The sequence below is a fragment of the Pezoporus wallicus genome, unplaced genomic scaffold (assembly GCF_028554395.1).
Source record: "Pezoporus wallicus isolate ANWC-B61680 ecotype Strahan unplaced genomic scaffold, APGP_CSIRO_Pwel_v1 contig_2908, whole genome shotgun sequence".
Lineage (NCBI taxonomy): Eukaryota > Metazoa > Chordata > Aves > Psittaciformes > Psittacidae > Pezoporus > Pezoporus wallicus.
Genome location: NW_026642179.1, coordinates 8,299,112 through 8,311,643, shown reverse-complemented (window position 1 = coordinate 8,311,643; position 12,532 = coordinate 8,299,112). Strand labels below are relative to the sequence as shown.

Sequence of the window (12,532 nt, the reverse complement as noted above, 5' to 3'; positions counted from 1 at the left end):
CCTCTTCCATGCAGCAGTATCATGTGTTTTGTGAATGAGCTACCTTTGTCTGAAAGCAAGAGGTACCAGACCTGGCAGTAGGTTTGTGAGGTAATGTGGGGTGGGGAGAGTAAATGGTCAGCGTGTTTGTTCATGGGAGGCAAGAGACGTTCTTGGTAGCCTGTGTAGGTGCCGACTTAGTTGTGCTGCAGGCTCTCCTGCTAATTACAGCCCCAAGAATAAGGAAGTGCACTTCTCTTCCCTCTCACAGCTTTTTTGACCATACCCTGCTTTTGCCTACTGTCAGTCTTCACATCTTTTCCTGCAGTAGTTCCCTTTCATAAGAGTCCTTTGGCTTTGGTGCTGGAGGCATGACAGCACCTTTTGCATGTGGGGCATCATGAACATCCTCAAACCTCATTTTCTCCAAGAATTTTCAAATACAGAAGACGTGCCCAGTTGGAAAAGCACTTCAGGCACAAATGAATGGGTGCTCAGAGTGTGCCTGGGACACGAACCATATGTACTTGTCCTGTTTTTTATACTTCTGCTTTTGGTGCCCATAAAGAGATGGGTTATTGGGCTAAATAAACATTGGTGTGTTCCAGTACAATTTATCTTACTCTGAAAAGAAGGCACCTATTACATAGGGTGTTAACCCATAAGACACAGCTCCAGAAATCTGTCTGACTGTCCCTCTGCTAAGCACTGTCCTGGTGCAGACATGCCACTGGTTTATGTTTTTGAGGTTTTATTAGTTTACAGACAATTTCATAGCTTGATGGGAGGGGTGTGACAGTTGCCTGCCTTAGTAATTAATAGTATACTTAGATGTGCAGTACTCTTGAGCTGATGGTGTTTAATGTGCTTTGTTGACCTTCTTTGGTGGAAGACAGTGATCAAAATGTGTGCCAAGCCTGTCTAAATATAGTCACATCTTTAGATTCTATACAATGCTGTAAGGCTGGCAGGATTTTTATTTTGTAAAGCATTCATTTGTCCCAAGGGATTCTCAGATCAAAATCAATATTTGCTGGCTCTGTTCTTTTTTCACTGAAGCTGTTGATTTTTGTTTGTTTGTTTCCTCTAGCCTCATTCTTTATTGCATATTGTGGAGATGCATTCCACCAGCAGTTAGACCGCAGACCTTTAAATCATTCCCAATTGTATCATGTAACTAGGTAAAATTCTGCTAGTGAGATGTCATGCTGCCTGTAGTGAAGATTGTATACTGCATTTTGCTGATCTGTAACTTGGGAAAGGGGTGGCGCTGCTAAGCTGTTGGTGATACGAAATAACATCTTACAGTATTGCAAAGCTAAAGGTGGTAGGGGAGTGCTAACTTCAGAGGCAAACGAGTCTGTGTGATCTGACTTCATGCAAGATTAATCCGTTTCCCAGTATCAACCCCTGGATATTCTAAGGTAGTATTTATGTTCCTTATTTCAGGTACTGGTACCTTGGGCCTCTGAAAACCAAAGCAGCTCACTTTTTCAGTGCACTTAAGGTAAAAAGTAATTACTAGGAAAGTGGTTTTGTATTTGGGAAATGGAAAGGCTGACTATGCTTTTTATAGTTTATCTGCAAGTTTTTGGGAAGGATTATGGTAACAATATAAAATGGGAGTGAAATTCAACTTGTTAAAAACTTACCAACTGACAGACTTCTGAAGAGATGAAGGAGAGGAGGAATACTTAAATAATTTCTTTACTGTAGGATCTGTTGCTGCAAGATCACCAGGGGGAGCCAGTAGCCACCTTTGAAACTGGAGAGCAGTAGTGGTGGTGAAGATAACCATTAAGTGCTCTCTCACCTTTCTCAACAGCCTTTCTTATGATAACATTTCATTCTGATTTATTAGTCTGGCAGAAGTGTCTATAATTAGACTGCTCATGCATGTTGATAATCAGGCTTTCATGTGTAGTAAAGTGAACATGAGGATTAATAGCTTATATCTCAACTTCTCTATTGCTTAAAATTGGTCCTGGAAGGATTAAAATTTGACCTGCGTGAAAGGTGAGGCATTTTCATTCACATGCTTTTCCTGGTTTCTGAACATATAAGGAGCCTCATGAAAGGCTGTGGAAATACCCAGGAGCTGGGATGGTAGATCAGACTGTGCAGTCCAGCCGTGCTGTCTGTGATAGTGCCAGTGCTTCCTTTATAGGAAACTTCTGTAAAGGGGAGTTAGATTGTAATGCATCCATTAAAGACATTTTTTTGTCTTTGCTGCTGTGCACTTCATCTTTTCTGGTTTTGCTGTGGCTGTCCTTTGAAACAGGTTGACCTGTAGCCGAAAACAGTATAAGAGCAAAGTGCTCAACCCTGATATTGGTAGGGACATTGTTATGCTGCTTTTCCCTTTAATCATTAAAACTTATCATTTGTGTATTGCCCTACTGATACAGCCTCTGTTTGTACTGTTTATTATGTGAGTATGATAGGGGAGTCTCTTATTGCTCTCAGAGGTGTGAGGTAAATTCGCTTAACAACCTGTACTATATGATCCAAAACTACTTCCAAAGTTCTGTGTGTAGAAAAACAATTGTATTGAGTACATGTGGGCTCTTGGCTGTGTGGTTTTAGTATCTACATTTAAAAAACAATCATACTTTTCCCTCCATAAGGCCTGTGTTTTGAGCATTTCAGAAGTCATTTTTAAAACAAGATGGGAGGAAATAAACTTTGTCAGCACCTGGAAGTATTTTTGGAGCTAAGCCCATCAGTTTCTGGCATGAGAATCTGAAATATCACAGAGAATAATGTGTTACCTCCCCTCCCCCCCCCCCCCCAGATGCTTTATAAAGCTCACCTGACTTGCCTTAAGATGTGTTGTATTGCTGTCTATAAGCACCTGACTGTAAGGTCAGATTTTGATTGTTTGAGTTGTTGGAGAACAAAGGCCTGCCAGGTTTTAGTGCCCCTTGGCTGCACACAGCACTGTAATATTTGTTTGCACTAGACCCCACTGTGTAGTTCTCTTTGAGGTTGCCTTGTGCCATGCAGAAACCAACTGTGCTTTCAAACATTAATGTTGACTTTGCCCGTTTTGGTTGTTCCCTCCAGTTAGCAGCAGCTGTGTTACCCTGCCAAACATCAGCAGCAAGAAAAACATCCCTTTACCTTCTGCTTACAGAGAAAATACGTCTCTGTAAAATTCCTTCTGTGTGGTGAAGGAATAGATTAGTAGACTTGGGAACTGTGGGTAATATTTCTAAGCTGCAAAAAATGTCATCTCATGAATGAATCTGAAGGCTGGAGAGGCATGGGGTAGGCTTGAGGCAGTGGTGGGATCTGGGTACCTCTGCAGGCGTACTTGGGAACACAGAATAAATAGGCTAAAGGACTAAGAAGAATAAACAGGTAGGTTCTAAATAAAAGGCCCTTTATCTTCTGTCTTTTCTTCCCATGTAAATCCAAGGAATGGCCTCAGAAGCATCAGGCTGCTCTCATGTATCTGGGTCCAACTGAGAGACCTCCAGAAGAGCCAGAGGAAAAACCGTCCAGACCTCCTTTGTATGTGAGGCTTTACAGACGACTTCAGTTATACTGGTCCTCTCCTTCAAAAGGTGAGGTGTGTGTAGTTGGGCATAAACTTAAAGGCAGGCTTTACTCTTTTAATAGATCAGAAGAGGAAGGGTTTATGCTTTACTTTTCTGCTTTCTCGTTTTTATACTTGTTGTGGTTATTATTATTTAAAACTGTGACTTTTTCAAGATAGTTACAGTGTTATCTGCCAGAAATGGAGCAGAGCAGAGTAGGTCCTGCCACTGCTTCTGGTCTCATAAAGAAAAGTGCATTTGTAAAGAACCCAGGGTGTTTCCTAGGCTCACAGTTGCTTGTCATTGCTATGGAAGCCTCCACAGGTGATACTTGGCACTTATGAGTGAGCTTCTTGAAATCTTCCTCCCACAGAATGACTTCTTAGTCAGCTGTTGAGAGAGAAGCAGCCCTTGTTTTCCAAGGTGAGGGAGTTGCAGACACAGAGCAACAAATGTTTCTTAAAATAGAACAATGAAACTTGGGCCATGCAGAAGCCTTAAGTGTCTTCACATTTCTTCCTGTACCATAAATTTTCTTCTGTGTGCTCTGGCAGCCTCTCTTGGGTTGGGTTTCCAGCTAGGCAGTGAGTGCAGCAGTCTGCTGAAGGAAAAGGACTGTGTATTTTGCATAATCTGGTGTGATGCAAAGTCCTTCTCACTCCTTCTTGGCTAGCAGAGGTGATTTAGATGGAAGCATGGGCTAAGTGACCCATATATGAGAACTGAACCGTGGAGTTTCCTCCCATAGAAAATATATGTTACCACAGCATCCTGGATATTGTATTCTGTTTGATTTTCTTAGCAGCACTTCATGTGTTTTCTAAATGTTCTCACAATACTAGTCCAGGAGACCTGGGTTAATCCCGTGCCATAAGGACTCACAGAGCTGCTGTATAATGTGATTAATATTCTTTTCTACTGCTGTGTGAATGCTGGGGGTATTTTTTTTTTCTCTCCTTCAGTACTCCCAAGCTCGTTTTTTAAAGGCTTTGACGTCTGAAAGAAACAACAGTAGCGGTCACAATGGGTCAGAGTGATTTTTTGCAGCTGGCATTGATGTTTCATGCTTCATAGCAGTGAAATAATGATCTGTGTAATTAAATTCCACTTAATGATACCTTCTTTTCTTGATTCGCAGAAATCCCCCAGGAGGTAGCCCTGGAGGACTGGGAAGAGCTGAAGTTGTCCACTGTTGAGCTTTCCATTGCAACTCGGAACAGGCAGCTTGATCTGACAGTAAGACCATAGTATAACTGGATTCCAGGTGCTGCCTTCCCACACAGCTTTCCTTTCTTACTAAAGTACCATTCTTGTGTCTACGTAAACAAAACTTACTACCACATGCAGGAGGGGCCCGGGACTGAATCCAGAAATGGGTGAGTTTCAGAGTCAGTGAAAAAGCACTGGAGACCCGTGTAAAATGGAGATGGAAGAATTACACAACAAGGAGGTTCCACTATCCAAACAGAAGCTTAGGTTGCTGTGAAAGCTATTTGGATAGGTATCAGTCTTTAGTTTTACTGGAAAATGCTAACACAGTGGTCCCGTAATGGTGAGCTGCTCTTCATGTCTTCCTCATGGCTGCAGGAAGCCACTGCCACTGCACCCACATTAACAGGAGATGCTGAACTTACTGAAGCATGTTTCTTGCTCAGAATTCTGTGTCTTTAGGAACCTGAAAATTTGTGTTATATTGATACATTGTCTTTGTAGGATCAGACAAAAAAACCCAGGCAAATCTTAAAATGTCCTCCTGTTTTCTCTTAGAATGTACCACGTAAATTTTAGTTTCTTCATCAGTGGCTTATGATTTGGATCACAAATATGTTAGTAATGGTAGAAGCTAGACAGAGATTAGTATTGGGTTTTGCAGTGTTTTCTAGATGGCACTTCAACACAACAGTTTTGGTCACTGACTTGGAGTGGAGTCAGTGATGTGAAGTAAAAACAGGCCTGCCAAGAAAAGGGGGAGTATCCTATTGCCACAGACTAGCCCTTACATCCTTTTATTTTTCTTTTATGCCTTCAAGATAACCTTAAATACTGGTATTGAACAAATAAGTGGTGTGGGGTTCTCTTGCATATCCTAGAGAAATGGACAAGTTTATGTTAGGGGCGTTGTACTTTTCTGTTTCTAGGGCTGGAAATATCTTGATGCTGCATCTTTTTTTCTACAGATGTGGACTCCTTTTAACTTCCGCTTGTGAAGCCATTGTCCCTGTAGCCATCTAAGCTGAACAACAGCTTTCTAATCAATACCAGGGCATGTCTGCTGAGTATTGTCAGACTCCTGTCTCTGTCTCACCTCAGATTCATTATTAGGCTGCCCTGTTGAAGAGAAGCTGGTAAAGGCATACAGGTGCAGCTCAGGCAGTGCCAAGACTACCTCTGCAGATACAGCAGAGAAATAAAACAAATTCTGCTAATAGATGCATTTACCCTTACTTCTGTCATTTGATTGTATCTGCACTAGGACTTTTTCCAGGACAGAAGTGTTGAAATAAATAAAAAATGAATAGTATCTTAATCTGAGTTGCTTTCCTGGCAAAAGCATTACTGTATACTTGGCTTAAGGACAGGTTGTAAATAGAAAAGAAGCTAAGTAAGGAGTTTCAAGGAATGATATCAAGAACACTTTGACTTCCAATTTACATTGTTTAAAATTCTCTTACTGAAGTGTTTGGTGGCTAAATGTTGCATCATTGTACTATGGCTTAAATTCATGAAAGACCCATTGATTAGAAATCTTTGTGAACATAAGTTAACCCAAGTGATGTGCTAATTACTGTCTTTAATAAGTGTGAAGTGTAACAAGAAACCAAATGTGTGAATCATTTCACTTGTGGTATTTATTTTTGAATAGTCATCAATGAGAAATGACTACTTACAATTTATAACCCAAATCTCGAGAATGGAAAAAAGCATAAAATGCATCTTCTGCCTCCTTTTGGGACAAAGGACTGGGCATTGTGTGAACATATTGCAGTATCATGGGTGTGGTACTTTGAAATGTTAACTGCTTGATTTCTGAAAGTGTTTTCTTTGCACAGCGCACAGAAGACTTCATGGATATTTGCATTGAAGCGGATACTGTCAGCAAAGGGCAGTTTGTAAGCAGAGGGTGAGTATGGGAAGGCTGCAAAAAGATGACACTATCTCTGTATGACTTGGAACACTAATTCTAGGAAGTGTGCTGTTTTTCCTCTAATCTTGTGCTGCAAAATTCAGAAGCAGAGGACTACAAAGGACACCCATCAGTGATGCTTCGTAGGGATTACTGAGTATGTTCTTCAAAATTCTTACTACTTTTTCTTTCTGGAAACAAGGCAGAGAAGTCTGCCTTGGTTCTTCCTCGCTTCTGAGTTTGATATACCTTTAATCTTTTTCCCCGTTGCTATTGATCAGTGGTACTTGGATAATACTGTCATAACCAAGTTTTATAGAAAGCCACAGAGACTTATCCCCAGCATCCTTCAGCCTTAGCTGCTCAGTGGATTGAAAGTCGGGTCACAGAGCTCATGTGTTTGTACCAGTGGTGCCCAGAATTTTGAACCTTGATTAGATAGACCCTGCTTCTAAGTGAAGAGCTCCCTTGATTCTTAACCCTGATGAGAAATTAGGTCTGAGCTGGAAGAACTTTTGAAAGATGAATTTCAACAGGGACTTTAAGCGAATATATTGGTACTGCTTGTATGTGGAGTAAGAAGGCTGCAGGTATGAAGTGGTAGAATGTAGAGAAAGAAAAAGCAAACGTATTGCTACCTTTGGGCTTGGATGTTATCTCATAGTGCACTTGTTCCCCCTGCTCTCACTGAATACAAATATGAGCTGCTTTTTCAAGCTTCTCTGTACAGTCCCCGTAGCAAATACATTGCATCTTCAGTGCAGTTTTTGCCAGCACCAGATTTTCCGACTAAATTAGAGTGCTCTTTTGCATGTTACTTTTTTATTTACTAATACCGTTTTCTAATCCTAGAGCTCCATCTAGTGAAATCAATGGAGATTTCAACACAGTTTTACTTGTCATCCCCCTGATAATTCCTGCATTATGTCCTGTATATGATGTTGATAGCAACAGCAGGCTTCTTACTGAGCATCCCATGAGCCTCAGTGGGTATAGGATCTTCTGAGCTACGCATATCCAATAGGTCATGTTACCACATGCAACTGCTTCTAAATTGCGTGAGCCATGTGGACCATAGGTTACTTGGAACTGAAATTTTTGTTTTGAAGGCCAGAGAAGGAAAGGAGATTTCCCATTAACAGCAACAGGAATCTGGCTTCTTAAAGGAGGGGAGGCAAAGGAGGTGCTATGCTGGGATGTGGATGAATCTGTGGGACTTAAGGGAGGAGTATTTGAGTGTACACCTACTATAAAGAATGTCTCCTGTGTGGGCTGGGCATGCTTCATGCAGTAGTATGTCACATTTTCTGGCTGGAAGTGCACTGTCATGCAGAAAAAAGCCTCTGCTGAGGGTTAATGTGCCCTGTTGGCTGGAGCTAATTAGAGGCAGTACCAAAGGCTTTGAGCTGCTGTTCAAGCAAAGTTCAAAGAAACAAGCTCTTTTGATTAAAGTATCCAAAAGTGTGTTGATAACAAAGAAAGAGTAGTGTATGGGGTAGAGGAGCAGCAGGAGGGACTGGTTAGTCCTACAGAGAGGGGTCAGAATTCACCCTGTTTTTGCAAGGTGAAATTGGGGTGTTCAGAAATGCTCTTCACCACACAATGCCCTTGGGCAGCTGGGTTTGAATCAAGCCCATTGTGAAAGGTTTCCCATTGCTTAGCACCAAGTTTGTCTTTGGAAATGTTTGAAGAAGCTCTTTATTTTTTCTTCTTTAGAATGCATAAACTCCAACAGAATTTGGGGGGGGTGGCAAGGTTTTTAGGAAAAATGCCTTATCAGTGCAGATATTGAGGGTATTTTTTTTTCATATTGAAGAGGGCACTGACACGAGCTGAGCAGAACTGATGATCAGAGAGAGGAAACAACATATCCAGCCGGAAACTACTGTGCAGTGTGTGTGTGTGGGGGGGATGCATCAGAGTGCTGGAGAGCAACTACTGTTGGATTTCAGAGAAAGTAGATCATCTCAGGTGTATAGAAGTGCCCTCTGGCTGTGGATGAGGTTTGTGTGAACAAGAGCATCTGCAGAAAGGGTGGAGCTGATGTTTAAGATAAGGTGGGGGAAGAACAGGTAATGTGAAGCGTTGGTGGTATAGTGGTTAGCATAGCTGCCTTCCAAGCAGTTGACCCGGGTTCGATTCCCGGCCAACGCAGAGTTCTGTTCTTTTTCCACTGAATTACATCATCCTAGCTGAGATCATAAAGCACATGCAGGAAAACGGGGTGATCAGGCCCAGTCAGCATGGGTTCATAAAGGGCAGGTCCTGCTTGACCAACCTGATCTTCTATGACAGCGTGACCTGCATGGTTGATGAAGGCAAGGCTGTGGACATTGTCTGTTTGGACTTTGATAACGTATTTGACACTGTCTCCCACAGTGTCTTCTTGGAGAAACTGGCTGCTCATGGCCTGGATAGATGTGTTCTTCACTGTGTTGGAAACTGGCTGGATGGCTGAGCCCAAAGAGTGGTTGTAAATGTCACATCTAGCTGGCAACCGGTCATTAGGTGTCCCTCAGGGCTCAGTGTTAGGGCCAGTGTTGTTTAATAACTTCACTGATGATCTGGATGAGGGGATCGAGTGCACCCTCAGTAAATTTGTGGATGACACCAAGTTGTCTGGGAGTGTTGATCTGCTGGAAGGTAGGAAGGTTCTGCAGAGGGATCTGCACAGGCTGGATTGATGGGCTGTGGCCAATGGTATGAGGTTCAGCAAGGTGAAGTGCTAGGTCCTGCACCTGGGCCACAACAACCCCATGCAGTGCTACAGGCTGGTAGAAGAGTGACTGGAAAGCTGCTCAGCAAAAAAAGCCATGAACACCGCCAAGGATGGGGCAGCCACAACTTCCCTGGGCAGCCTGTTCCAGTGTCACCACCCTCATAGTAAAGGATCAAATGGAAATAAAAGAATCAAATGGAAATTATTTCTGATCCTTCTGTACTGAGTCACTAGAGGCAATCACTGCAAGTGGAGTTGTATCTGCTTGCTTCTACCTTTGGCTGATCTTTAATTCCATGTCTTGTGGTTTTGAGCTTACCTTGACTCTATAATTGCATATGTATAGAGCCTTACTTACCCTCGTGAATCAAACCCATCTACTTGCTCATCAAAGTGCAATATGAAAGACCTTGTTTGTTAAACTTTGAGTAGGTTAAACTTTATGTGGGGAATCTTGCTGCTTGTTTGTACAGCACTGTATAAACTGACAGTATTGCATGCCATCAATGATTTATAATTTATACTGCCAGGAGGATGTTTAATTCCCTCATATTCACTCATTAATCTTTTACTATATATGTATTTGATTAAAACCAAATTTTCCACGCTTAATCCGGCTTCTGTCCTTCTCTGCCCTTTCCTTTGGTATCTTAACCTTTCTTCCTTCATCTTTGTTTATCACCTCTTGCTTCAACCCTCTCTTCTCATGTTGTTTCTTTAAGGGGTGCTTGCATTCCTCAGGGCATAGGTAGCTTGGTGTATTGAGAGTGCTTGAGAGCTGTGATGTATTAATGCTGTACCTCTGCTGTCCCCTCTGGTACTACTTGTTTGCTGCTGTGTTTTGGGAGAGGGACCCAAACTGAAGGGTTACTGCCTGGGGTGTGGTGTCCCCTTTGTCAAAGGTCAGCCAAAAGGTTATGTGTGTTTTCAGTCAGGAGGCCGGAGGTAGGTCAGCATACCCAAGAGCTTGTGCTTACTCTGCAGCAGCACACATTGATCTCTAACAGTTTGTCCAGTGACAGGACAGCAACTTAAGTCTTCAAAAAGACCATGTGGCACTTGCACCACCAGCTTTCTAAGACAGGCATCTGCCTTTGCGCTTCAATTTGACATCTACAGAAATGGAAGAGTAGCACTTCTCTAAGTATAGTACTTAAATAAGAATTTCACAGGTACCAGAAGAGACAAAGACAAAACCAGATAGATCATTTGGGATGTATAAAATGATGATTTTTCTGGGGGGTTCTTCACATGGAATAATATAAAAGCAGCTCATAAGAAATGTTATGCTGACTGGTGTTGATGTGAGATGAGGGTTCTTTGGGGTTTAGATGGTAATTTAGTGGTTCAGTTTAACTATAATTCTATCTGGGTTTTTTGGCTTAGGGTTGTTTAGGTTGCTGGTAAGTCATGTGGCTGCATGGGATATGAGGAGTTGATAGTCACTGCAGGAATTGCAGAGTTCAGCATTTAAGTGAGGAATGCAAACTGTGCTGTATGTTCAAATATACAAAACTGTGTTCAAATATATTCAGTGAGCCTCAGAGCAGAAGTGGGTTGGAGGCTGTCAGTGCATACCGATATGTATTGACTGCAGCAGAATAGGGAATGTCTATTTTCCTTTCTCACATTTAAACCCACAAATATTTGTATATACACATAACCTCCAAATTTACCAGATGCGCAGATTTACCAACCCACAGTGACATGTGATTCCTAAAGATGGCTGTTTCCAAGAGAAACATCTCCTAACATCACCTCTCTTTTGGTTTGAACAGAAGTCAAAAGATGCATGATCCACATATGTGCCCTGAAGGGAGTCAGTGCATCCAAGCCAGCAGATGCATCTTGCAACTTCCAGAGGTGAGAAGCTGAGCGAGCTGGAAAACTGTCCCGTTATTTCATCATACTAGTTGATGCTACACATAAGGAAATCCCTACTCCAGATCTGGAAGGTTGATTACACTGCCAGTAAGACAGTCGGTTCCTCAGTGCAGCATCTAAGTCTCTAGCCAGGAGACACATACTGGAATTTCCCAGTGGTCTGAGTCAAGTGCATGCCAAGCAGTCACCAGATTTGTTCTTAGGTAAAGTCAACCTGCCATTTTTGACAAATAGTTTTAATCATTGGTGACTTTATCAGCATTAAAGAAAACACGAAAATTCTACTGCTGAGTAATTCCTGAGCCATGAATTACTTTGCATCTCACATTCAGATCGATATAGTAAAAGAATACCAAAAGATGTTTGTAACTTGGGTTTAATAGGAGTTATTTAACAGGCACTTCTGCAGATTAGCTTGTGTCACCACTGGCAGACCAAGATCTAAGTGCATATAATTGTGATTCCAATAGCAAAGAATCCTTCAGTATAAACAATGTGGGTCATTAAGGCTCCCTAGCATTTAATTACCACCCGTTAGCAACTAAGTGAGGCAACAGATTCTGAATCTGTTATGTGAAGAATAGCCCTCACTGCGTTGTTGGGACCAAACGGGCTGGAAGGCATAGGGAGGGGGTCATCTTGGTGTTAAGACTTAGATAGTTATTCAGCTGAGTTGATCAGTAAAACCAGGTATCAGCATTACAGCATTGCTGCAATAATGTGTTTGATGTTTAACCCTGCTCACACTGTTATCTATACACAGGGCACTGAGGGATCCTTTGGCATTGATAACGAGGAGTATGAAGCTATGCCTGTGGAGGTGAAGCTATTACCCCGGAAACTCCGGTTCATCTGTGATCCCAGAATGAGAGAGCAGACGCTCCGTGCAGCAGTACAATGAGAATTCATGTCAAAGGGGCCAGTGTTTACCAGTCTTATTGGGGTCTCTTCAAGGCACACAAGACCTTGCTAACTTGATTACCCCCACCAGACTAATAAGTCTATTTGTCTATATAGCCATTTGGCTATTTTTATGTGGGAGGCATTTCCATTGGAAGCAGCTGATTTGGCTGGTCTCAGAGGGGTAAAAAATGCAAATGAAAATTCTGAGAAATGCATGTTAATTTGATAGCTTTTTTTTTTTTTTTCCCCAGAGAAGCCATCAGCAGTCACTTACAGCACTGCAGGCTGAGTGCTGTGTGCCAGATGCTACTGCTTTAATGCGATTGTATATTAAAAGTAAAATGAAAGCACACTTGTCCTTGTTTTAGGAGGTGAAGTCTA

At 42.0% G+C, this 12,532-nt stretch overlaps 1 protein-coding gene and 1 non-coding gene across 3 annotated transcripts in view; both read left to right on the top strand.

The window, feature by feature from the left end:
* AGK (acylglycerol kinase) overlaps window positions 1-12,313 on the top strand; it is a 35,116-nt gene extending 22,803 nt beyond the window's left edge. For both annotated transcript variants that reach the window (XM_057427846.1, XM_057427847.1), the window contains exons 10-15: window positions 1,429-1,486; window positions 3,401-3,548; window positions 4,660-4,757; window positions 6,572-6,642; window positions 11,143-11,227; window positions 12,012-12,313. In XM_057427846.1, coding sequence (XP_057283829.1) covers window positions 1,429-1,486; window positions 3,401-3,548; window positions 4,660-4,757; window positions 6,572-6,642; window positions 11,143-11,227; window positions 12,012-12,149 — 598 coding nt within the window. In that variant the 3' untranslated portion in view covers window positions 12,150-12,313. The remainder of the gene's footprint in view (window positions 1-1,428; window positions 1,487-3,400; window positions 3,549-4,659; window positions 4,758-6,571; window positions 6,643-11,142; window positions 11,228-12,011) is intronic.
* TRNAG-UCC (transfer RNA glycine (anticodon UCC)) lies at window positions 8,728-8,799 on the top strand. Its single transcript has one exon. It is a non-coding gene; the product is annotated as a tRNA-Gly (tRNA).
* Window positions 12,314-12,532: the final 219 nt, after the last annotated feature.